The sequence below is a fragment of the Anomaloglossus baeobatrachus genome, chromosome 1, assembly GCF_048569485.1.
Source record: "Anomaloglossus baeobatrachus isolate aAnoBae1 chromosome 1, aAnoBae1.hap1, whole genome shotgun sequence".
Taxonomy (NCBI): Eukaryota; Metazoa; Chordata; class Amphibia; order Anura; family Aromobatidae; genus Anomaloglossus; species Anomaloglossus baeobatrachus.
This window is the reverse complement of record NC_134353.1, coordinates 761,570,714-761,597,292: the sequence shown is the minus strand read 5'-3', so window position 1 is coordinate 761,597,292 and position 26,579 is coordinate 761,570,714. Positions and strand designations below refer to the sequence as shown.

Sequence of the window (26,579 nt, the reverse complement as noted above, 5' to 3'; positions counted from 1 at the left end):
CTCAGCTTATGACATGTGGTGACATATTGGGCAGCGATCTCCACCATTGATTCCTCTTCCCCCAGTAGGAAGCGGAGTTTCATGTCCTCATCCATGGATGGAAAGCCCGGGCTATGGGTGGTAAATTTCTGGAAGTGGGAGCCCCTCACTGCTGAGTATTTGTCACAGTGCAGTAGGAAATGCGTCTCGTCCTCCAGAGCCCCTGCTGGCAGTGCTGGCACAGTCTGTTCTCTCGCGGCTTGTATGTCTGTCGGTGCCGCCCTGTTTCCACCTCTAGGCTGTGGGCACTCAGTCTGTACAGGCTCAGGGTCTGCCTGTCTTTGGGGTGGCGTAGCCTTTCCAGATATGGGGCCAGAGTGTAGTCCCTCCGCAGTGACCGGTAGATGGTGAGTTTCTGGGAGTTCTCTAATTCACTCTTCCAGTCCTCTATGTATTGCATCTTGCAGCTCTCTGAGATCTCTTTTATTTGGGCTTTTGTCAGGGGGTGTTGCTGACTTTGGCTGGACTGGCTGCCAGGGTTCCTGGCTTGCTCTGGGCTCCGGCTCAGCAGGGCTTTATGATGGTAGGAGCTGGGGTTGCTGTTCTGTGTGTGTGCCTGGTGTGATAGCGCCCTCTTGTGTATAGTGAACCATAAGGGGAATCGGCCCAGCTCTGCCCTACAGGCTATGTTTGAGGTGCTGCGATGGACTTGGAGGAGATATTTACAGAACTCCATGTGGAAGACTTCGGTAGGGCTGGAATCCCACTTTGTGTGGTCTGGGTAGGTCACTGGGCCCCATACCTCGCTTGCCATATAGCAGTATAGGGGTGATGACGCTGTCAAATATCTTGAGCCAGACTCTCACAGGGTGGTTTGAGGTGGTACAGTTGTCTTCTGATGGCATAGAAGGTTCTGCATGCTTTTCCTTTCAGGGCTTCTGCTGCTTGCTTGAGGCTCCCGTTATTGCTTAGCTCCAGACCGAGGTAGGTGTAGCTGCTGGTGTTCTCCAGCGTGGAGCCATTTAATGTGAAGGAGGGAGTGTTTATTTTGTTCTGGTTCCTCTCTCTCTCTCCCTCTCTCTCTCCCTCTCCCTCTCTCTCCCTCTCCCTCTCTCTCTCTCCCTCTCTCTCTCTCCCTCTCTCTCCCTCTCCCTCTCTCTCTCTCCCTCTCTCTCTCTCCTCTCTCTCTCTCTCCCTCTCTCTCTCTCCCTCTCTCTCTCTCTCTCCCTCTCTCTCCCTCTCTCTCTCTCCCTCTCTCTCCCTCTCTCTCTCTCCCTCTCTCTCTCTCCCTCTCTCTCTCTCCCCCTCTCTCTCCCCCTCTCTCTCCCTCTCCCCTTGATACTAAATACTATTGAAATTTAGGTAATTTTGACTCTCCCCCCCCTCTCCTCCTCACCCCCTCTCCTCCTCACCCCCTCTCCTCCTCACCCCCTCTCCTCCTCCCTTAACCCATTGTCCCACTCGACACCGAAATCATATTTTCTTTGTCGCTCCATTGGGAGACCCAGACAATTGGGTGTATAGGCTATGCCTCCGGAGGCCGCACAAAGTATTACACTTAAAAGTGTTAAGCCCCTCCCCTTCTGCCTATACACCCCCCGTGCTCCCACGGGCTCCTCAGTTTTTTGCTTTGTGCGAAGGAGGTCAGACACGCACGCACAGCTCCACAGATTGGTCAGCAGCAGGGCTCTGGGTGAAGTGGGTGAAGTGGGATCCTATCGGTCTCCAGGCACTGAGACCGTGCTTCATCCACAACTCCTGTGGAGCCTGCTGGATAGGAGCCGGGTATCGTTCAGGGACATGGCCCTGCTACTTGGAGGTACTCTGTATCCCTGTGGGGACAGCGCACAGCAACACTCCAGCTTTGCTGGGTGTGCTAGTGCACCGGGGACCACGGCGCTGACCGGGTTAATATGTGCCATTACACACTCAGCGTTGCTGAGTGTGTTTATGTATAGGGACTGCCGCACTGACCGCCGCGGCCATGGAAACACTGCGGCGCGGCTGGGACTTGTAGTGCGCCGGGGACTTTCACGCCGGCCGCGCTTTTACGGCGGCCGCGTTTATTACTAGAGTCCCCGGCTTTTTGCGGCCTAGTTTCCTTTCCTCCCGCCCACAGCCCTGACAGGCAGGGAAGGGCGGGACGCTGCACAGAACGAGCAGCACTGAGGGCTGGAGCATGCTTTGCATACTCCACCCCTCTCACTGTGCACAGTGCGGGCACCAGTTCCCGCTCTTTCTGGGTCACGCCCACGGCTCCCTCCTCTCCTCAGGACGCCGGCAGCCATTCCTGTCAGCTCCTCGGACGCTGCAGAGGGGGGACAAAGTCTGGGAGACCCAGGCAGGGACTCTGGTGGCCTCACAACCGCTTTAGGCGGGTGGTAAGCAGCACCTGTGGTGCTAGCCCCATTGTGCAGTAGTGTAACATTATATGTTTATGGTATATATGTTTTACACTGTATGGTGCACAGTTGATTTCTGGCTATATACCCTATTGTGTTACTCAGGGAAGATAATAGCATGGCGCCCACGAAAGGCAGGGGTGCCAAAACACAGGCTTATTATGTTGCCTGCGCCGCATGTACGACCCCGCTACCGGCAGGTTCCACTGACCCTCATTGTGTGCACTGTTCGGCCCCTGTGGCACTTACTCAGCCGGAGCCTTTGCTAAGAGGGGCCCAGGGGGAGCCACCTGCTAACACTGTTCAGGTGACGGGGACGGAGTTTGCAAAACTCTCTGAGACTATGGCTAAGATACTAGAAGCCTTGCAGTCCAGGCCGGTATCTCAGCACAGGGACTCTGTTGAATCTTTGTTCCCTGGCCCACCTCAGCTGGACCAACAATGTCCTCCCGGGGTATCTCATGGATCCCAGGCTGAGGGTTCTGACACAGACCCCAGCCCCAGACCGACTAAGCGAGCTCGCTTAGATTTTCCCTCGACATCATCATATTGTGCAGGGTCTCAGAGGGGGGAATCTCTGGTTGATGATGCGGAGACAGCTGATCAGGATTCTGATCCTGAGGCCGCTCTCAATCTTGATACTCCGGACGGGGACGCCATAGTGAACGACCTTATTGCGTCCATCAATCGTATGTTGGATATTTCTCCCTCAACTCCTCCGGTGGAGGAGTCAGCTTCTCAGCAGGAGAAATTCCGTTTCAGGTTTCCCAAGCGTACACCGAGTATGTTTCTGGACCACTCTGATTTCAGAGAGGCAGTCCAGAATCACCATGCTTGTCCAGATAAGCGTTTTTCTAAGCGCCTTAAGGATACACGTTATCCTTTTCCCCCTGACGTGGTCAAAAGTTGGGCTCAGTGTCCCAAAGTGGATCCTCCAATCTCCAGACTGGCAGCTAGATCCATACTTGCAGTGGAAGATGGGGCTTCACTCAAAGATGCCACTGACAGGCAGATGGAACTCTGGTTGAAATCCATCTATGAAGCTATCGGCGCTTCTTTTGCCCCAGCGTTCGCAGCCGTATGGGCGCTACAAGCTATCTCAGCAGGTCAAGCGCAAATTGACGCAGCCACACGCACGTCCGCGCCACAGGTGGCGTCCATAACCACTCAGACGTCGGCATTTGCGTCTTACGCTATTAATGCTGTCCTGGACTCTGCGAGCCGTACGGCGGTTGCAGCCGCCAATTCGGTGGTACTCCGCAGGGCCTTGTGGCTACGGGAATGGAAGGCAGATTCTGTTTCCAAAAAGCGCTTAACCAGTTTGCCAATTTCTGGCGACCGATTGTTTGGCGAGCGTTTGGATGAAATCATCAAACAATCCAAGGGAAAGGATACATCCTTACCCCAGCCCAAACCGAACATACCCCAACAGAGGAAGGGGCAGTCGAGGTTTCGGTCCTTTCGGGGCGCGGGCAGGTCCCAATTCTCCTCGTCCAAAAGGTCTCAGAAAGATCAAAGGAACTCTGACGCATGGCGGTCTAAGTCACGTCCTAAAAAGGCCACCGGAGGTGCCAATACCAAAGCGGCTTCCTCATGACTTTCGGCCTCCTCACTCCGCATCTTCGGTCGGTGGCAGGCTCTCCCGCTTTGGCGACGCCTGGCTGCCACGGGTAAAAGACCGTTGGGTGAGAGACATTCTGTCTCACGGTTACAAGATAGAGTTCACCTCTCGTCCCCCGACTCGATTCTTCAGGTCATCCCCGCCTCCCGAGCGAGCCGAGGCTCTTCTGCAGGCGCTGGGCACTCTGAAGGCAGAAAGAGTGGTGGTCCCTGTTCCTCTTCAGCAACAGGGCCACGGTTTTTACTCCAACTTGTTTGTGGTCCCAAAGAAGGACGGGTCTTTCCGTCCTGTCCTGGACCTGAAACTTCTCAACAAACACGTAACGACCAGGCGGTTCCGGATGGAATCCCTCCGCTCCGTCATCGCCTCAATGTCCCAAGGAGATTTCCTTGCATCGATCGATATCAAAGATGCTTATCTCCACGTACCGATTGCTCCAGAGCACCAGCGCTTCTTGCGCTTCGCCATAGAAAACGAACACCTGCAGTTCGTGGCACTGCCGTTCGGCCTGGCAACAGCCCCACGGGTTTTCACCAAGGTTATGGCTACTGTGGTAGCGGTCCTCCACTCTCAGGGTCACTCGGTGATCCCTTACTTGGACGATCTCCTGATCAAGGCACCCTCTCAAGAGGCATGCCAACACAGCCTCGACGCTACCCTGGAGACTCTCCAGAGTTTCGGGTGGATCATCAATTTTCCAAAGTCAAATCTGACACCGGCCCAATCGCTCACATACCTTGGCATGGAGTTTCATACCCTCTCAGCGATAGTGAAGCTTCCGCTGATCAAGCAGCGGTCACTACAGACAGGGGTACAATCTCTCCTTCAAGGCCAGTCACACCCCTTGAGGCGCCTCATGCACTTCCTGGGGAAGATGGTGGCAGCAATGGAGGCAGTTCCTTTCGCGCAGTTTCACCTGCGTCCTCTTCAATGGGACATCCTACGCAAATGGGACAGGAAGCCGACGTCCCTCGACAGGAACGTCTCCCTCTCTCAGGCGACCAAAGCTTCCCTTCGGTGGTGGCTTCTTCCCACTTCATTATCGAAGGGGAAATCCTTCCTACCCCCATCCTGGGAGGTGGTCACGACGGACGCGAGTCTGTCAGGGTGGGGAGCGGTTTTTCTCCACCACAGGGCTCAGGGTACGTGGACCCAGCAAGAGTCCTCGCTTCAGATCAATGTTCTGGAAATACGGGCAGTGTATCTTGCCCTGAAAGCGTTCCAGCAGTGGCTGGAAGGCAAGCAGATCAGAATTCAGTCGGACAATTCCACAGCGGTGGCATACATCAACCACCAAGGAGGCACACGCAGTCGGCAAGCCTTCCAGGAAGTCCGGCGGATTTTGATGTGGGTGGAAGCCACGGCCTCCACCATCTCTGCAGTTCACATTCCAGGCGTGGAAAACTGGGAAGCAGATTATCTCAGTCGCCAGGGCATGGACGCAGGGGAATGGTCCCTTCACCCGGACGTGTTTCAGGAGATCTGTTGCCGCTGGGGGGTGCCGGACGTCGACCTCATGGCGTCCCGGCACAACAACAAGGTACCGACGTTCATGGCACGGTCTCAAGATCCCAGAGCTATGGCGGCAGACGCCTTAGTTCAGGATTGGTCGCAGCTTCAGCTCCCTTATGTGTTTCCTCCGCTGGCACTGTTGCCCAGAGTGTTACGCAAGATCAGGGCCGACTGCCGCCGCGTCATCCTCGTCGCTCCAGACTGGCCGAGGCGGTCGTGGTACCCGGATCTGTGGCATCTCACGGTCGGCCAACCGTGGGCACTACCAGACCGACCAGACTTGCTATCTCAAGGGCCGTTTTTCCATCTGAATTCTGCGGCCCTCAACCTGACTGTGTGGCCATTGAGTCCTGGATCCTAGCGTCTTCAGGGTTATCTCAAGACGTCATTGCCACTATGAGACAGGCTAGGAAACCAACGTCCGCCAAGATCTACCACAGGACGTGGAAAATTTTCCTGTCGTGGTGCTCTGCTCAGGGTTTTTCTCCCTGGCCTTTTGCCTTGCCCACTTTTCTGTCCTTCCTTCAATCTGGACTGGAAAAGGGTTTGTCGCTCGGCTCCCTTAAGGGACAAGTCTCAGCGCTCTCTGTGTTTTTCCAGAAGCGCCTAGCCAGACTTTGACAGGTACGCACGTTCCTGCAGGGGGTTTGTCACATCGTTCCTCCTTACAAGCGGCCGTTAGAACCCTGGGATCTGAACAGGGTGCTGCTGGTTCTTCAGAAACCACCATTCGAGCCAATGAGAGATATTTCTCTCTCACGCCTTTCGCAGAAAGTGGTTTTTCTAGTAGCAGTCACTTCACTTCGGAGAGTGTCTGAGCTAGCAGCGCTGTCATGCAAAGCCCCTTTCCTGGTTTTTCACCAGGACAAGGTGGTTCTGCGTCCGGTTCCGGAATTTCTCCCTAAGGTGGTATCCCCCTTTCATCTCAATCAGGATATCTCCTTACCTTCTTTTTGTCCTCATCCAGTTCACCAATGTGAAAAGGATTTGCACTTGTTAGATCTGGTGAGAGCACTCAGACTCTACATTTCTCGTACGGCACCCCTGCGCCGCTCGGATGCACTCTTTGTCCTTGTCGCTGGCCAGCGTAAAGGGTCACAGGCTTCCAAATCAACCTTGGCTCGGTGGATCAAGGAGCCAATTCTCGAAGCCTACCGTTCGGCTGGGCTTCCGGTTCCCTCAGGGCTGAAGGCCCATTCTACCAGAGCCGTGGGCGCGTCCTGGGCTTTGAGGCACCAGGCTACGGCTCAGCAGGTGTGTCAGGCGGCTACCTGGTCGAGCCTGCACACTTTCACGAAACACTATCAGGTGCATACCTATGCTTCGGCGGATGCCAGCCTAGGTAGACGAGTCCTTCAGGCGGCGGTTGCCCACCTGTAGGAAGAGGCCGTTTTACGGCTCTCTTACGAGGTATTATTTTACCCACCCAGGGACTGCTTTTGGACGTCCCAATTGTCTGGGTCTCCCAATGGAGCGACAAAGAAGAAGGGAATTTTGTTTACTTACCGTAAATTCCTTTTCTTCTAGCTCCAATTGGGAGACCCAGCGCCCGCCCCTGTTTTTTTGTGTACACATGTTGTTCATGTTGAATGGTTTCAGTTCTCCGATATTCCTTCGGATTGAAGTTACTTTAAACCAGTTTAGAATTCTTTTTCCTCCTTCTTGCTTTTGCACCAAAACTGAGGAGCCTGTGGGAGCACGGGGGGTGTATAGGCAGAAGGGGAGGGGCTTAACACTTTTAAGTGTAATACTTTGTGCGGCCTCCGGAGGCATAGCCTATACACCCAATTGTCTGGGTCTCCCAATTGGAGCTAGAAGAAAAGGAATTTACGGTAAGTAACAAAATTCCCTTCACTTCACATATAAGCTTCTTATACTAAGAATGTCCTCCGTTGCCTATAGCAACTAATCCGAGCTCCTATTAATGACCTGTAACAAAATAGAAGCAGAGCTGTGATTGGTTGCTATAGGCCACTTGATAAATATACAGGTTAACTGTCAAAACAGCCAATACATTACCTCACAATCCAAACCGTAAGTAAGCATTTTTTGGAGAGTAACTGTAAAGTGCGGAGTTAAAATTTCCCCTCAAAACATAGTCGTTCCCTGAGTCAAATGAGGTATCTGTGCAAAATTTCGTGATTGTAAGTGCGACGGTGCAGATTCCTTTGGCGGATATATGTACACATACTATACACACTCATCTTTATATGTTAGAGATTCTCGGTCAGCTTCTTAAGATTTCTGCAGCAGAGAGGAAACAAAAAGCTCCTTAGAAAACCTGTTTCTACTGGACCCCAAAAGCCATCTTCTTGGCCCCAGCACTGAGCGTGGAAGTGGTAGTGTCATGTCCTAACAAAAGCCATCAACTCTTCTCCAACATAATGAATGGTATTCTGAATCTCCACAAGATCATAGATATAAATCCATATCACCCCAGTGGTTGACCATAATCAGAACTTTGATTGGTGGTTGTCACTATTAGACTAAACTACAACTCACAATTTTGGCAGCACCGACCGACCAGCTAAGGTTTAATAGATGGGCAGTTCACAGACGTCTGGGCTGGTTCCCTATTATTATGCCTGAAATGGATAAAAAAATGTACAGCTGAATGTTACTATTCCCATTGTGGATAGTTTTGAAACAAAGTCTTGGTACAAACCATCTCTGCTCCATGAAAACAGATCTCTACAGAGCCTGATCCTTGGGGACCCATAAGCCGCACCCCCAGACTTCTGTAACGTCCCCCTTTCTTATGGATAGGGGATAACTTACTATTTTGATATTGACCCTTCACCACGCTGGCTGTCCCTGTTTTCTGCACTGAACGACAAGTTTCATGATGTGGAAAAACTTTACTGGACTGTTTTGGGATGTTTTATAAACCCTCCGTGACCCGTCCATGTGACCGTCATGGACGCATTTTGAAAGAGGAAGTCTCTAATTTACCAATTGTTAACCCTTTCCCTGACGGGAGGTTACAGACCTGTACCAGGGCTTTGTAGCTGTGCCACGTGACGCTGATTTCACATGCCTATTATAACAACTATAAGAAAAGAAAATGACCTTTGTAGCCAGGGTTGAATGCAGTGTTGGGATTACAATCTGTATAAAACAGTAAGAAAACATAAATTGTGTAGTGATGGAATTAGACATGTACAGTATATCACAAGTGAGTACACCCCCTCCCATTTTTGGAAATATTTTAATAGATCTTTTCATGGGACAACACTGTCGATATCACACTTTGATACAATGTAAAGTAGTCAGTGTACAGCTTGTATAATAGTGTATATTTGGTGTTCTCTAATTCAACACACAGCCATTAATGCTTAAACCACCGGCAACAAAAGTGAGTACACCACTAAGTGAAAATGGCCAAATTAGTCATTTTCCCTCTCTGATTATGTGACTCATTAGTGTTACAAGGTTTCAGGTGTGTTGAATTTGATGTCATCACTCACACATTCTATTATACTGGTCACTGGAAGTTAAACATGGCACCTCATGACAAAGAATTAATAATTTTTGCTCTACATAAAGTTGGCCTAGGCTATAAGAAGATTACCAACACCCTGAAACTGAGCTTCAGCAGGTGGCCAAGACCATACAGTGATTTAACCAGACAGGTTCCACTCAGGCCTCAACAAGGTTGACCAAAGAAGTTGAGCCCACGTGCTCAGCGACATACTGTATCCAGAGGTTGTCTTTCCAAAAGAGAAGTAAGAGTGCTGCCAGCATTGCTGCAGAAGTTAAAGTGGTCGGGGAGTAGCCTGTCAGTGCTCACACCATACACCGAACACAGCATCAAATTGGTCTGCATGGCTGTCATCCCCTCTTCTAAAGACGATGCACAAGAAAGCTTGCAAGCAGTTTGCTGAAGACAATCAAGCTACGGACATGGATTACTGGAACCATGTCTTGTGGTCTGATGAAACAAAGCATGTCTCCAGACCTAAAGCCTATTGAGCATCTGTGGGGCATCCTCAAACGGAAGGTGGAGGAGAGTAAGATCTCTAACAACCACCAGCTCCATAATGTCATCATGGAACTCCATGCTCAAGAGAGTTAAGGCAGCATGTGAAAATAATGGTGGCTGTACAAAATATTGACAGTTTGGACACAATTTGGCCATTTTCACTTAGGAGTGTACTCATTTTTGTTGCCAGCAGTTTAGACATTAATGGCTGTGTGTTAAGTTACACTGTTAGGCTGGGGGCACACGGGGATTACTGCAATCCCGTCGCATGACACTCGGCTCACGCTGGCAGTACAGCCAAGTGTCATGCGAGGGCCAGCGCTGAGGAAGAGAGGGATTTATCTCCCTCTCTCCTCCGTAGGCGGCTATTACCATTCTCGCCCTGCACTCGTGGTACACTGGTGTACCGCGAGTGCAGTGCGATTTTTCTCTCGCCCCATAGACTTGAATGGGTGCGAGAGAAAACCGGATCGCATTACAGTCGCAGCATGCTGCAATTATTTTCTCGGTCCGATTAGGGCTGAGAAGAAAATCGCTCATGGGTGCTGACACACAGGCTAATATTGGTCCAAGTGGAATGCCTTTTTTTTTTTATTATTATTATTATTATTATTATTTTACTCCACTCGCACAAATTTTCATGCCATGTGGCTTAGGCCTTATAGAAGCACAAGCTGTACACTGACTATTTTACATTGTATCAAAGTGTCATATCCTCAGTGTTGTTCGATGAAAAGATATAATAAAATATTTCCAAAAATGTGAGGGGTGTACTCATTTTTGTGATTTACTGTACGTAGGTATTGTCCTCTGTTAACATAACGTAATAGCCCTGCTGTTATGGGAGAATGGCTGTGTACAGAATATAGGAGTGCTGGAGACAAAAGGCCTGATTCTTTACCACCAGGTTTTCTTGCGTGAATAACTGCCTTAGGCTGCTTTCACACTACGTTTTTTTAACATGCGTCCTGAACGTTTTTTTAACGCAAAAGCGGATCCAGTGCAAATGCGTTTTCATTTCAATGCATTTGCAATGGACTCGCGTCAACATGCGTTCACCTGCGTTTGCGTGCATTATAGTAAGGATCCAGCGAGTTGCCGTTTTTTAACATTTTTCAAAAACGCTACTTGTAGCGTTTTTGAGCTGCGTCCAAATACTGCAAATTGCTGGATCCTGATTATACTGCACGCAAACGCATATGAACGCTGGCATGCTGATAGACAGGATCCTGCTTGCTCTACTGAGCATGCCCAGAAACCAGCCTCGGGTGATCAGTCCCTCCCTCTCTCCCCCACCCTCTCTCTTCCCCCCCCCCCCCCCGCCTGAAAGCTGCGGACACTCGTAACCAAGATAAATAGCGGGTAACCAAGGAAAGCGCTTCTCTTAGTTACCCGATGTTTACGTTGGTTACGTGTGCAGGGAGCCCGGCTCCTAGCATCTGCAGACGCTCGTAACAAAGATAGATATCGGGTATCCAAGCAAGTTACCCGATGTTTACCTTGGCTACGAGCCGGCTCCCAGTCTATCACGTTTAGTTCCCCTCATTCCCGATCACATGACTCCAATGCCCGCCCATAAACTTAGTGACAGGATCCTGCAAAATAACACATGCGTTTGCATGCGTTTTTTTGCTGTAAAAACAGGATCCGCTTTTACAGCAAAAAAACGTTCATGACGCATGTTAAAAAAAATGCAGTGTGAAAGCAGCTTTAGGGACTTTTTGATTTGTGAAAACATTCTTTCAAGTATTTCTTCCTTTTTAAAGTAGTCTTTGTTGTTTAGTTCATTTTCAGATTGTCACGTCAGTGTGGCTTTTCCAGATGTTTTAGAACGATTCATCAACTTGGACTTTTTAAAATGCGCAAACGTGATCCAGTCCTCAGAATGAATTTTTTTTATTTTTATTTTTTTGCACGACAGAAAATTTTTACGTAGATTTTGTCATTTTGCAGAACATGTGACTCCTTGTTTAAAACAAAAAATAAATAAAAAAAAAATAATTTTAAAAAGAAAAGTCTATTTTTAACTTTGCACAAAATTATTGAGCGGTGCGCGTTATTTTGAAAAAAAATTACGCAAATAAACAGTTTGACAACAAGTTAAATGACAAAAAAAGACAAAAAAACCCCAGCAAATAATGAATTGAAGCCAAAATATATGTTCTGTATAGTTTTCTTATGTTGAGCATGGACCGCAATAGGTAATCCTCCAAAATCTTTAGTAAATTTAGCAAAGTCTGCTTACTAAAGCATTTGTCCATCCCAATTTCAATGTCCCCCTCAGAGATAGACATGACTAAACGACTGTTACTTTCTGTACATACCCTTAAACTATAACAAAAGCTGCATCCTTTCACTTTTTTAATAAAGGGAATCTGTCAGCAGGCTTTATGCTGTGTAATCGGAGATCAGCGTGATGTAGGAGCAGAAACCATTTTTTACAGAATCCCTGTTTTCTCTGCTGTAGATATAGCAGTGGTCAAAATGCTTAGCTGTATGTAACCCCACTCACACCACTGATAGATTGCTGACAATGCACAGTGTATATAGGAAGCTGCCTATCAGTCAGTGGGCACTGAATTACACAGATTACCTGGATTTCTTAGCACATGACACCATGACATCTAGTCCAACAGTGATAGTCTCCTGTTGATAAAACATTTATTGTACGGAAGCTATAGCACATAGCCTAATAAGTGATAGATCCATGGAATCAGGCTCTCTGTCCATAGATAAGGCTGCTCTCACATTAAATATAAAAAACCTGCTGTCAGATTCCTTTTAAAATAGAGGGGTACTTAAAATAGGGTTGTCTCTACTTGACAGGTGCTTTCTACATAGAAGACAGCTGAAGTCCCCCTCTATAATATACTTATTCCTTGTAGGGCGTATGATCAGATATTTCCATTGACGAATCAATTACGTGGAATAGTCAGGTCCCTAAGGACTCGCAAGACCTTTACTCGAGGTGCAATCACATTAGATTATACCTTTTGCATAAAGCGGTTTCTGTGAAGTGATTACATTTTTGACCATGCCTTTAACTATGTATTCAGGGTAATTGAAATATGAAAGCAATAATAAGAGGTATCTAGACGTTATGTATATCAACATATTAAGGAAATGCTGCTTACAGCAGGTGAAATAAGTAATGCACACATCATCAATTTTGTAAGTAAATATATTTCTAAAGGTGCTTTTGACATGAATTTTTCACCAGATGTCAGTAACAACCCATCCAATCCAGAAAGGCAAACAAATCAAACCATAGATGTCCATAAATTATGTTATGTGTAATAATGTGAAATGACACAGGGAAAAAGTATTGAACACATGACTAAAGAGATATGCAAAAAGCCATGGAAAGTCATGCCATTATCTGAAATCTATCAGTAATTAGAAAGCAATCCTGCCACTTTGTGAGAAATAATATTAATTAATTAGTTCAATTGATGGCTGATAAAGGTGTCTCATTATCAAGGTGCCAAACAGGAAACATTTAAAGGGTGCATCCTTTAAAAAAAAAAAAATAAATAAATTGCTCCCTGCCTGTTGTGCCCGGCGTCATTCGTCAGCGGCACAGAGCAGTAATAGACTGCTCCTACCGGCGATTCAGCTGCTTTCGCTGACGTCGTGTCATCAGAAGCTAGTTAGGCAGCGGGGAGCCGGCTGTCAATCAGCATGACATCGGCTGTCCCACCCCATCTACAGAGCAGAGGGGAAAAGAAGCATCCGCTCTGTTGACAAAGCCATTGTATCACCGACAGGAGCAGTCTGTGCCTTCGAAGACCTACGCCGGGCACAACAGGCAGGCAGGCAGGTAGCAGATACTGACTGTTAATGCTTTGGTACTTTTTTTTTTTTTTTGTATTAAAGTCCTGGATATACCCTTTAATGATGGGTAAAACCAGTGTGTGGATTGGATGGCTTGTTACTGACATCTGGTGAGAAATTCATGTCATGTCAGCACCTTTAGAAATATATCTACTTAGAAAATTGGTGACTTGTTCAACACTTATTTCACCTGCTGTATATCAATGTGCATTCGCTAGTAATTGTACTTTAGTAACCTTTATCAGTTTTTAACGCCTTATCTGTATTCTTGCCAACCTAGAATTCATGTCACTATTAACTTCCCTTTTGTCCATTCAGGTGGTCCTCATAATATCACTTTCCTGATATCTCCTACCAAGACTTTTCCAAATGGCACCCATTACACTTCAAGTGGTTCCAACTTAAATTTCACCTGCTCTAGTTATTCCATCCCTGAACCGACAAATTCGATTTTGTTCCAATCGGGGGACGTTCCTGAGCATTTTCACTCGGTAAACGCAAGCTTGCTCTACTTTTTTTTGAGCAATATAGCTGCAGATTACCAGGGAAACTACACATGCTCTGTTATAAATCCTCTTAGTAAGAAGACGCTCAACTACACTCTTCAGCTTCTTGTTTATCGTAAGTATGATCTTTCTTCAGGACCATGAAAGATTAAATCTCAAATGATTTGCCAAAAATAAAATTGAGAGACTTACCAACATGCTTCATTCACATACTAACTGAAATACGTTACATTCAGCTTTGTTTTGCCCAAAACTGTGATAGGGCTTCCGTAAAGGTACTTGAACCCCGTTTGCTTTGTTTCGATAGGGAAAAAAAAGTGTCATTGCTTCTAGAGTTGTCATCTCCATACATACGGAGTTGATCGTAGCTGTACAGACTCTATGTACCACAATACTTCAGCACTTGTGGGATAAGATTACTGTCAGATTACTAGTTAGAAGGGGAGAATGGACTAGTCAGTCAATGAAAACTTGGTTATATTAAGTGTGCGAGTCTCCATAACCTGAAAAGTTGGTGCTGGCCAGTGAATTAAGGTACCGTCACACTAAGCGACGCTCCAGTGATCCCACCAGCAACCTGACCTGGCAGGGATCGCTGGAGCGTCGCTACACGGGTTGCTGGTGAGCTGTCACACAGGCAGATCTCGCCAGCAACCAGCCCCCAGCCAGCAGCGACGTGTGGAAGCGATGCTGCGCTTGGTAACTAAGGTAAATATCGGGTAACCAACCCGATATTTACCTTGGTTTACCAGCGCACACCGCTTAGCGCTGGCTCCCTGTACTCCAAGCCAGAGTACACATCGGGTTAATTACCCGATGTGTAGTCTGGCTATGTGTGCAGGGAGCCGGCACTGACAGCGTGAGAGCGGCAGACGCTGGTAACGAAGGTAAATATCAGGTAACCAAGGAAAGGGCTTCTTGGTTACCCGATATTTACATTGGTTACCAGCGTCCGCAGAAGCCGGCTCCCTGTTCACTGCACATTTAGTTGTTGCTCTCTCACTGTCACACACAGCGATGTGTGCTTCACAGCGGGAGAGCAACAACTAAAAAATGGTCCAGGACATTCATCAACAACCAGCGACCTCACAGCAGGGTCCAGGTTGTTGCTGGATGTCACACACAGCAACATCGCTACCAAGTCGTGCCTCAGCAGCGATGTTGCTAGCGATGTTGCTTAGTGTGACGTGGCCTTTAGTCATCTAAAGAGGTATTCTCAAGTTGTCTCCTGAGCAGCTCAGAGCAATGCATTCTCCTTAATTTCCTTACTTCCTGGATTCTGGCAGGGTGGGCTTTCCTTGTTTGACATCTCTGGGGAACGATAGAGCTGTAGTACTAGTAGATAAATAAAGCTCAGCACAAGTTCTGCTGTAACCCATTCAGCTATTAATGCTTGTTCCTAGTCGAGACGGTTATCCCTGTATTTATATATAAAGATATTCGGGTATTTGAACAAGTACACAGCTCTGGACAGCGAGAGCTGAGATTAGCATACCTTCTCCACAGGCTGGTGATTTATAACTGCATCTCTTCAGAAGATGAAAAGGAGAGGAGGGAGTTGGGCAGCTAACTGCTGTATAGCTATTATGGGTTGGAGACAGCTGACTGGTATGCTAGGAGTTAATCTCTCTCCTGGAATATAACTATTGCATACTCTTGGTTCTGGTGGTTAAGTTCCATGGAAGCCACCTGTAAAAGATAAAAGCTGTCATTGCAGGAGAATGAGAGGACAGTGGAAAATCAAGTCAATAGCAAGTTTGCTTTATTTTTTCTTGCTGTCTAGCTAATTAAAGCAAGTTAAGAACTTGAGAATACCCCTTTAAGCTAGAACTATGTAACTGAAAGTAGCTAATAGGCTACTACAGGCAAAAATGTCCATTTTGCAGCAGTTCATCTTCAAATGGGGTAGTTTTTTTTGACAATATACAAAGTGCTACGGACTATCCTATTCGTGCTGTGAAAAACGCATGGACCCTGAAGTAATACAACACCGTGCCAATGGGACTAGTCTAATGACCTCTTTATACTGTACAAGCCAATCTGGGCTATCTAATGACCACCGATCAAGTAGTGGCCTGTTTAGACCAGCTGACAATAGTTCTGTGTTTATTGGCAGCACATCGCCTGTTTACACAGGTTAGGACGATGTGCTGCTTATCAGCATTTTAATGCCAACATGATCCATCCAATCACCCAACAAACAAGCATTTAACTTGTTCATTGGTTAACCAGCTCATCTAAATGGGCTTTAAAGGGAACCTGTAACCAGGAATTTTCTTTATAAACTGTCCGCCCCCAGAAGGCTCTTATATACAGTATTTTAGAACAATATATATAAGTGCCCAGGTTGCTCTGTATAACGTAAAAAACACCTTTACTATACTCACCTGGGGGCGGTCAGGTCCAATGGGCGTTGGTGGTCTCAGTCCGGTGCCTCATCTCTTCCGTCTATCGCGGTCCTCCTTCCCAGATCCATGTAGATGAAGCGTCCTACGCCATCCACACAGAGGCCTCGATGGTGCTCCTGTGCTTGCGCACAGTAACCTGTCCTGCTGAGGGCAGAGCAAAATATTGTTTTGCGCAGGAGCATGGAAAAGTCAAAAACAACATGCGCATGTGCACTACAATACTGTGATGTGCCCTCAGCTGGGCAGATCAAAGTACGCATGCGCAGGAGTGCCATTGAGTCCTATGTGGGGATGACATAGAACGCGTCATCCACACAGCGCTCAGAAAGAGGACGGCAATGGACTGAAGAGAGGCGGTGTCAGTCCGAGACCAACGACGCCCAGACCAATGCTGTATATAGGGGCTTACTGGTGGTGGCCACAGCTCATAAAGGGAAACTGTCCCCAGCTTTTTCGCTTAAGTATGGGGAAAACCTTTAAAGAAATCACTGTCTTTGAAAAGTTAAGAGCATTATATTTTTACTTTTTTTTTTTTTCCTTTCCCGACAGATCAACCTGCTTTTCCTATGCAGTGCAGTGTACAGTACAAAGTGGTTCCCTCAGGATTGGCATTGACATGCACATGGCTTGGTGGATATCCACCTCCACTACTGCAGTGGGAAAATAGCAGTAATATACTGTCAAATGGGACCTCAGACACATTGGAGGTGACAGTAAATGGCTCCCAGTATCCTAATGGACAAAAGCTTACTTGCAAAGGAAAACACTCAATAACAAATATAATGAGAGAGGAGACGTGTGAAGTTCAATTAGGTAAGGAAACAAACTATCGCCTTTACCACTGCATTGGGCTACACTGCTTTTCTGAAAATTCTTGTCATTTCAGCATGTTAAAAAAAAAAAAAATCTCTAAATCAGAGTATCAGGTAATCTACATAAAGACCATTATCTGCATATAAACCAAATGTAGAAAGCCTTCTAGTCCTTGACGAAGTGGAGTCAGAGCGCTGTTGAATTTAAGGGGTTGTACCATGAATAAAGTGCACTTTACTTAATAGATCTTGGAAAGATGAGTTCCACAATAGCATGTGCTAGAAAATATATATACGCTACTCACAAATAGTTAGGGATATTTGGCTTTTGGGTGAAATTTCAGGATGATCCTAAAATGCACTCTAACTGTCACGAACCACCGGGGGGTCACTCAGAAATCCCCCGCGCTGGCTACCAGTACGTCACAATCGGGGGGTAACAAGTGGGGGTCACCCCTCCTTTATACCTCCCGACCGACAGACAGAGCACGTGACGCGCTCTCTAGCGCCCCTCTTATAGTCAGGCCAATTATGGAATTGCCCGACAATAAGCAAGGAGGCCGCTATACTACTTATGCCGATTATTGAAGGGTCCCCGGTGAGAGTAGGGTATATATTCCCCCGACCTCCGCGGGCGGAATATATAAAACCTCCCCGAATCTCACTGGCCTCCCCACAATAATCCTTGGCACAACTCGCTGCCACCAACCGCTTCACGGTAACTATTAGCCGAACACACAGACGTGGGATTCAAGATCGAGATAACAGAACAGCCCAAGATTAATTATATAATTTAATCAGCCTAAAGCACACTAGAAACTACAATATATACAATAGGGAATCTACAGAATATACATATGTCAGAGTACAGTTACAGATAAAGCATGGTTTACAAACAGGCATACACAGTTCCAGCAGTTACCTTGTGCGTCTGGCCACAGGGGGGCGCTGTAGACCAGGTTTCCAGGAACTCCCACAGATGTTTCCTACACGTGACCCCCAGCGAAAGAACCCTGGAAAATGGCCGAAGTAGGGTTATCAACCTGTGCAAATCCAGGTCCCCTCCTACCTTAGTGACCTCAGAGGGAGCACTGCTCCACCCCTGGCTGGAGTTATGGACAATCCACAACATGGAATATGGGCCATCACTTTGCCTGGGAGCGTCGTAGGCGGACGCCGACGCTCTCATTGTGACAGCTATGAATTTAGCTACAGAATGAGAGGACTCATGACTTGTCTACTAGTTCCCCATTGGCTGATATCACGCCTGGGGTATTTCCCAAGCTCCCGCTCCCATAAAAAGGGTGTGCCAGCATCGTCCGCATGCGGAGACACCATTTTTATGGTTGCCATATTTATCGGAAATATGGCTTGCGAGATATGAACCATTTTTTACTGGAGTCGTTCTGTCTGGATACTTCCAAGCTTGCTAATTAGATAGCAGCTCCTACCACAGGGTCACGGCAGGGAGTCCTCCTGTGTCCATTGTTCCCACATCATCTCATCTCCATATCACAGGAGATGGCCATGGAGGTGTAACACCTTCACAGATGCTGGACATTGAGAACAAGAAGGGAGGGGGGCACTGCCAGGGAGTGATGAGCGATTATGACTGGAAGTCATAATTCATCTTCATATCCCGGGATTTGCCTCACACCTCCCCCCTTTTGAGGGCGCTAGGGGGCAGCACACTCCGGTGTTCCCCCGTGCGCCCGTCCGCGACCTCTCCTTGTCGGGACAGCCCGTCTGCGTTACCGTGGTCACGGCCCCTTTTGTGGCGAATGGTGAAGTTGTATTGCTGGAGCGCAAGGCTCCATCGCAACAATCGCCCATTCGTCCCAGAGACGGTGTGCAACCAGCTGAGGGGATTGTGGTCCGTCTCCACGATGAAGTGGCGCCCGTATAGATAGGGTTGCAGACGCTGCAGGGCCCACACTATGGCCAGGCACTCCTTCTCCATCGTGGAATAGGCCACTTCCCTTGGTAACAGCTTCCTGCTCAGGTACAAGACTGGGTGCTCTTGGCTCGCAGAGTCCACCTGGCTGAGCACCGCACCGAGGCCGAAGTCACTGGCGTCGGTCTGTACTACAAACGGCCGCGTGAAGTCGGCTGCCTGTAGCACGGGCGGGCTGGACAGGGCGTCCTTTAGGGCCTGGAAGGCTGTCTCGCAGTCCATTGTCCAATCGACTGCAGAGGGCAGCTTCTTCTTGGTGAGGTCCGTCAAGGGCTTTGCCAGGCTACTATAGCGTGGAACAAACCTCCTATAGTACCCAGCGGTCCCCAAGAAGGACATCACCTGCTTCTTGGTCCTGGGGGTGGGCCAGGATGCGATGGCCTCCACTTTCTCAGGCTCGGGCTTCAGTGTTCTCCCGCCTACCCGGTGACCGAGGTACTGGACCTCGCTCATGGCCAGCTGACACTTTCCCGGCTTGATGGTCAAACCTGCCCGGTGGATCCGCCTGAGCACCTGTGCTAGATGCTCTAGGTGGTCCTCCCAGGTGGGACTGAAGACGGCAATGTCATCCAGGTACGCGGCCGCGTACCCTTCAAGTCCCTTGAGCAGGGTGTTGACCATCCGCTGGAAAGTGGCAGGGGCATTCCTCATCCCGAATGGCATCACCGTGGACTCGTATAGTCCAAATGGGGTAATAAAGGCAGAGCGTTCCCTGGCCTTGCGAGTCAGGGGGATCTGCCAATATCCCCGGCTCAGGTCCATGATGGTCAGGTACTGAGCCCCGGCCAACTGATCGAGCAGGTCATCGATGCGTGGCATTGGGTACGCATCGGCGACCGTGACAGCATTGAGCCCCCTGTAGTCCACGCAGAACCGAGTGGTTCGGTCCTTCTTAGGGACGAGGACTACAGGCGAGGCCCAAGCGCTGTTGGATGCCTGGATCACCCCCAGCTTCAGCATCTCGTCAATCTCCTGGCGCATGTGTTGCTGCACCTCCAGGGAGACCCGATATGCTGAACGCCGGATCGGGGGATGATCCCCAGTGTCCACGTGATGGACAGCCAAGTCAGTCCTTCCGGGCTGGTTGGTAAACAACCCCCGGAAGGGGAGGAGGGTGGCCCACAGCTGGGACCGTTGGTCCTCCAAGAGCTGGTGGCCAACCTCCACATCCTCAATGGATCCGCCTGCCCTAACCTGGGCTAGCATATCCAAGAGGGTTTCCGCTTCTCCCTCCTCGGGCAGGTTGCACACGGGGAGCGCACATGCCTCCCGCTCATGATGTGCCTTCATCATGTTCACATGGAAGGGCTTCCGCCTTCCACGGGCAGGGTCCAGGGTGACCAGGTACGTCACAGGGTTGAGCTGCTGGTACACGAGGTATGGGCCTTCCCAGGCTGCCTGAAGCTTGTCCTGTGGTACGGGGACCAGTACCCACACCTTTTGACCCACTTGGTAGGTCCTCTCACAAGCGTTCTGGTCGTACCAACGCTTCTGATCGGCCTGGGCTTGAGCCATATTGTCGTGTACCAGTTGCGTCAAGGCCTGCATTTTGTCCCGGAAGCGCATGACATACTCGATAACCGACACTCCAGGGGTGGCCAAATCCCCTTCCCAAGCCTCTTTCACCAGAGCCAGGGGGCCCCGCACACGTCGCCCGTACAGGAGCTCAAACGGTGAGAATCCTGTTGAGGCCTGTGGAACCTCCCGGTAAGCAAATAACAGGTGTGGGAGATACCGCTCCCAGTCACGCCCATGGGAGTCGACCAACATCTTAAGCATCTGCTTTAAGGTGCCATTGAACCGCTCGCACAGGCCATTAGTCTGTGGATGGTACGGGCTGGCCACCAGATGTCGCACCTGGACTTGCTTACAGAGGGCCTCCATCAGCTGGGACATGAATTGGGTCCCCCGGTCAGTGAGCATTTCCTGGGGAAAACCCACTCGGGAGAAAATCTCCAGCAATGCGGTGGCCACCTTGTCAGCCCGAATGGACGACAAGGCCACTGCTTCTGGGTACCGGGTGGCATAGTCCACTACCGTCAGTATGAAGCGTTTCCCGGAGCTGCTGGGGATGGCCAGCGGGCCGACCAGATCCACAGCCACCCTCCTGAAAGGCTCATCGATGATGGGCAGAGATACCAGTGGGGCTTTGGGGCGTGGCCCCGCCTTCCCCACTCTCTGACAGGTTTCACACGAACGGCAGTAGGCAGCCACATCGGCCCCCATTTTTGGCCAGTAGAAATGCTGGTTTAACCTGGCCTTGGTCTTAGCGATCCCTAGGTGTCCGGCCATCGGAATCTCATGTGCGATCCGCAACAACTCCGTCCGGAACGGATAGGGTACCACCAACTGTCGGTCCCTGGGCCACGCCTCCGGTGAACCCTGCTGGACCGTGGCCCGGTACAGCCGTCCTTGGTCCCAGACCACTCGCTCCGGGTCCGAGTCCGAGGGAGGCTGTGCCGCCTGCTCCTTAAGAGCTTTCAGGCTGTCGTCAGCTTCTAACGCTGCCTGAAACCCCTGACTAGATGTGGCCAGAATCGACGAGACTGTCACATCTTCGGTCAGTACCCCGGGACCTGTGTCCTGGCCTCCACCTGACTCGGCTGCCACTTGGTCAGAAGGGGAAGAGCTATCGGACCTCCGGGAGGCCCCTTGGCTTCCAGCACTCCCACTGCGGGTGACAGCGGCCACAGCCGCTGCGACCGTGGGTCGTGCCTGCTCCTCCTCCGTTCCTGACCAAGTCGCCGGTTCAGGCAGACCGACCGGGCTTCCTGACACCCCGGTTGTGGGGGAACCATGCACCGAGATCTTACCTGGGAGCACTTCCGCTCCTGGACCGGCCCCAATCTCACCTGCCTGTTCCCCTCCTGCAGCAACAGAACCCCGCTGTGAAATCTCTGGGGACCCCACATTTGCTGTGGTAGCCCCCACCCCACACACTGGTCCTCCCCCTGCAGCACCCTGCTCTCTGCTTATCCCTGCAGAGGGCAGCAGATCCCAGCTCACAGGCTGATTACTTGTAGAGGCATTGTCACACCTTTCTCTGACCCCCTCCCCTGTCACAGCTGCAGCTGTGTGTGTGTCTATGGTGTCTGTGCAAGCAGAAATATCAGAGTTCACTCCCCCCTCTCTCACATCATTCATAGATAACACATTAACATTGTCAGGAGTCATGTCCGTACTGGCTGAAGGTTCAGCCCTTGGTGGGGGCCCAAACTGGGAGGTTATCTGCCCCAAATCTGTCCCAAGTAGCACGTTTGCGGGGATCCGATCAGTTACCCCCACCTCCCTCACCCCTCGCCCTGCGCCCCAGTCCACATAAATGTCAGCAACAGGCAGCGCCGGGTCAATGCCTCCAATCCCGGAGACAGCGAGGGTTTTTCCAGGGATCAAGTCTTGGGGGGACACCATCTCAGGCCGCACCAGAGTCACCTCCGAGGCGCTGTCTCGCAGTCCTATGGTCACAGACCGGCCGACGGTGACAGGTTGGAAGCTGTCCAGGGACCTACCACCACCCCCACCCACACAATACACCTTGGGCGGCCCTTGGGACGGGGACGGAGCCGGGGCCTTGGGACGCTGAGGGCACATGGCCTTGAAGTGTCCAGGTAGGTTGCACTGGTGGCACCGTCTTGGCTCTGCCACGGGCCTGGAGAGGGGAGTTGAGGGGGACACCCCCTGCAGTCTAGGGGCAGGTGGGGCAGTCGCAGAATTCATCTTACCCCCTCTCCAGGTGCTGCTGGTGGCTGCTCTCCTGGCCTCAGGAGCCCGATTGTTGGTGTAGTCATCGGCCAGGGCAGCTGTAGCCGTGGACCCCTTTGGCTTCTGGTCTCGGATGAACTGGCGGAGATCCTCAGGGCAGTTCCACAAGAGTTGCTCCGTGATGAACAAGTCCAGGATCTCCAGTCCGGTGGAAAGCTGCAGGCCTTGGGTCCAGTGGTCGGCAGCTCGGGCAAGTGCCCGCCTGTGGTCAGCCCAGGAGTCCTTTGGTCCCTTCTGTAGGCTCCGGAACTTCTTGCGGTAGGACTCTGGAGTGAGGTTGTACTGTTGGATCAGGGCCCGCTTGATGGTGTCGTAGCCCTGATCTGCCTCAGCAGGCAAGTCCCCAAGGATTTCCAGGGCCTTACCCCTTAAACGGGGGGTCAGGTATTTGGCCCACTGGTCCTTGTCCAGATGGTGCTGCAAGCAAGTCCGTTCAAAAGCAGTCAAGAAAGAGTCCAAGTCTCCATCCTTCTCCAGCACTGGGAAGTCCTCAACACGGACCTTTGGAAGTTTGGTGTCTTGAAGGTCACGTGTGGCTGATGAGGGCCGGAGCTGAGCTAGCTGCAGCTGGTGGTCCCGGTCTGCCTGTTGCCGTCGCTCCGCAGCCTCACGCTCTGCCTGGCGCTCTTCACGCGCTGCCTGCCGCTCTGCCTGCCGCTCCGCAGCCTCACACGCTGCCCTGCGCTCTGCCATGAGTTCCCTGTAGCCCTCCCGGTCTCCAGCCTGGAGAAGGGCCATAGCCATTTGAAGAAGGCTATCCGAGCCTCCCAGGCTCGGTGGAATGGCACGTGGTGATCTGCGGCCCGCTGCGGAGCCTGGTGATTCACTGTCCATTGCAGAGCGGAGGGCTGGCATCTGGCTCGTTGAGGACCCTTGGGTGAGCTGCTCCTCATCTTGTCCAGCAGTGCCAGGTTGTGCAATGTCCTCTGCAGAGCTGTTTTCTGGCGTCGAGCTCCTGGAGGACTCGTGGGCAACCTCCTCATTACTGTCCACAGCACCGTCCTCCCTCTCTTCGGCTCCTGCTTTAGCATTGGCCAGTTGCATAGCTCTGCTCCTGGTGCCATCAGCCATTCTTGCAGACTTTTGGTCACTGACACAGAACTGACACCTGATGCCTCCACACACCTTACAGTATCTGCACTCTGACACTCTAGTGTTGAGCTAGTCTGAAGACCCCAGCAGCCACAGCTGCTGCAGGCAGTCTTTAGTGTCTGGGAGTATGGGTCTCACACTCACACACACTATTATCTCGATCCCACCGCTATGCCACCAATATGTCACGAACCACCGGGGGGGTCACTCAGAAATCCCCCGCGCTGGCTACCAGTACGTCACAATCGGGGGGTAACAAGTGGGGGTCACCCCTCCTTTATACCTCCCGACCGACAGACAGAGCACGTGACGCGCTCTCTAGCGCCCCTCTTATAGTCAGGCCAATTATGGAATTGCCCGACAATAAGCAAGGAGGCCGCTATACTACTTATGCCGATTATTGAAGGGTCCCCGGTGAGAGTAGGGTATATATTCCCCCGACCTCCGCGGGCGGAATATATAAAACCTCCCCGAATCTCACTGGCCTCCCCACAATAATCCTTGGCACAACTCGCTGCCACCAACCGCTTCACGGTAACTATTAGCCGAACACACAGACGTGGGATTCAAGATCGAGATAACAGAACAGCCCAAGATTAATTATATAATTTAATCAGCCTAAAGCACACTAGAAACTACAATATATACAATAGGGAATCTACAGAATATACATATGTCAGAGTACAGTTACAGATAAAGCATGGTTTACAAACAGGCATACACAGTTCCAGCAGTTACCTTGTGCGTCTGGCCACAGGGGGGCGCTGTAGACCAGGTTTCCAGGAACTCCCACAGATGTTTCCTACACGTGACCCCCAGCGAAAGAACCCTGGAAAATGGCCGAAGTAGGGTTATCAACCTGTGCAAATCCAGGTCCCCTCCTACCTTAGTGACCTCAGAGGGAGCACTGCTCCACCCCTGGCTGGAGTTATGGACAATCCACAACATGGAATATGGGCCATCACTTTGCCTGGGAGCGTCGTAGGCGGACGCCGACGCTCTCATTGTGACAGCTATGAATTTAGCTACAGAATGAGAGGACTCATGACTTGTCTACTAGTTCCCCATTGGCTGATATCACGCCTGGGGTATTTCCCAAGCTCCCGCTCCCATAAAAAGGGTGTGCCAGCATCGTCCGCATGCGGAGACACCATTTTTATGGTTGCCATATTTATCGGAAATATGGCTTGCGAGATATGAACCATTTTTTACTGGAGTCGTTCTGTCTGGATACTTCCAAGCTTGCTAATTAGATAGCAGCTCCTACCACAGGGTCACGGCAGGGAGTCCTCCTGTGTCCATTGTTCCCACATCATCTCATCTCCATATCACAGGAGATGGCCATGGAGGTGTAACACCTTCACAGATGCTGGACATTGAGAACAAGAAGGGAGGGGGGCACTGCCAGGGAGTGATGAGCGATTATGACTGGAAGTCATAATTCATCTTCATATCCCGGGATTTGCCTCACACTAACCTTTTCAGGTGACCTTAATGTGACCTTCTCTAAACTTTTCAATGCAACTTTTTAATGTCCAACTGTTCAGTTTCTCAGGACGTTTTGCACAATTTGCTGTGAAAAGGAGCTTAATGGCAAACTTCACAACAGTCGTTTGATTCATGAATAGCCCAATACATTTCAGGGTTCAATTAGAATTGGCATTTAAACAGTCCTCCTCAAAATGCTGATCACATTTTGACATCATGAGACCAGGACGACACCTAACAATTGATCAACTTTACCTCGCCATTTGAGGCTTCAAGCAGGATGTTCTCAGACGGAAGTAGCCACTGAGCTTAGCGTGTCATCAGCATGTTGCAACAGAGATATAGAGAGACTGAAAGAGCCACAGAAAGGCATAAAATTGGACGTTCTGTTGCCACATCCCTCACTGGTGACCTCTTCATCGTGAACAATGCCATTCAGAACTGGATAATTAATGCCACACAACTCCAGACACATTTTAAGGGAGGTGAGAAGAACCCATGTGTCAACTCAGACCATTCAAAACCATTTTACTCAATGTGGTCTGCGTGCTAGATGATCTGCAAGGGTACCTGATCACACCACTAGGCATGGTTGTCATCTTCTTCCTGGATGAGTGACCAGTGGGTCTCTGTCTTGTTCACTGATCAAAGGCAATTTAAGTTGAGCAGAAATGAAGACCACGAATGATGTTGGAGATGTCAAGGAGAGCGCAATGCATCAACCACTATTGTCACCAGAAAAGCTTTTTGTGGTGGTGCTGTTAAGCGGGCTTTACACGCTGCGACATCGCTAGCATTTGCTGGAGATGTCGAGCGCGATAGCACCCGCCCCCTTCGTACGGCCGATATGTGGTGATAGCTGCCGTAGCTAACATTATCGCTACGGCAGCGTTACACGCACATACCTGCTCTGCGACGTCGCTGTGGCCGGCGAACCGCCTCATTTCTAAGGGGGCGGTTCGTTCAGCGACGTCACACGGCAGGCGTCCAATAGAAGCGGAGGGGCGGAGATGCGCGGGAAGTAACATCCCGCCCACCTCCTTCCTTCCGCCTTGCCGGTGGAGGCAGGTAAGGAGATGTTCATCGCTCCTGCGGTGTCACACATAGCGATGTGTGGTGCCGCAGGAATGACGAACTACATCGCTAATATGCAGAGAAGAATTTTTTGTTTCAGGACGACCTCTCCGCGGCAAACGATTTTGACCGCTTTTGCTATCGCTTAAGGTC

General features: G+C 50.2%; 1 protein-coding gene across 1 annotated transcript in view; it reads left to right on the top strand.

The window, feature by feature from the left end:
- Positions 1-26,579, top strand: part of VSIG10 (V-set and immunoglobulin domain containing 10) — a 55,116-nt gene that overhangs the window by 11,093 nt on the left and 17,444 nt on the right. Inside the window, 2 exon segments of the mRNA XM_075324151.1 lie at positions 13,649-13,951; positions 16,794-17,057. Of these exon segments, the coding sequence (XP_075180266.1) occupies positions 13,649-13,951; positions 16,794-17,057 (567 nt within the window).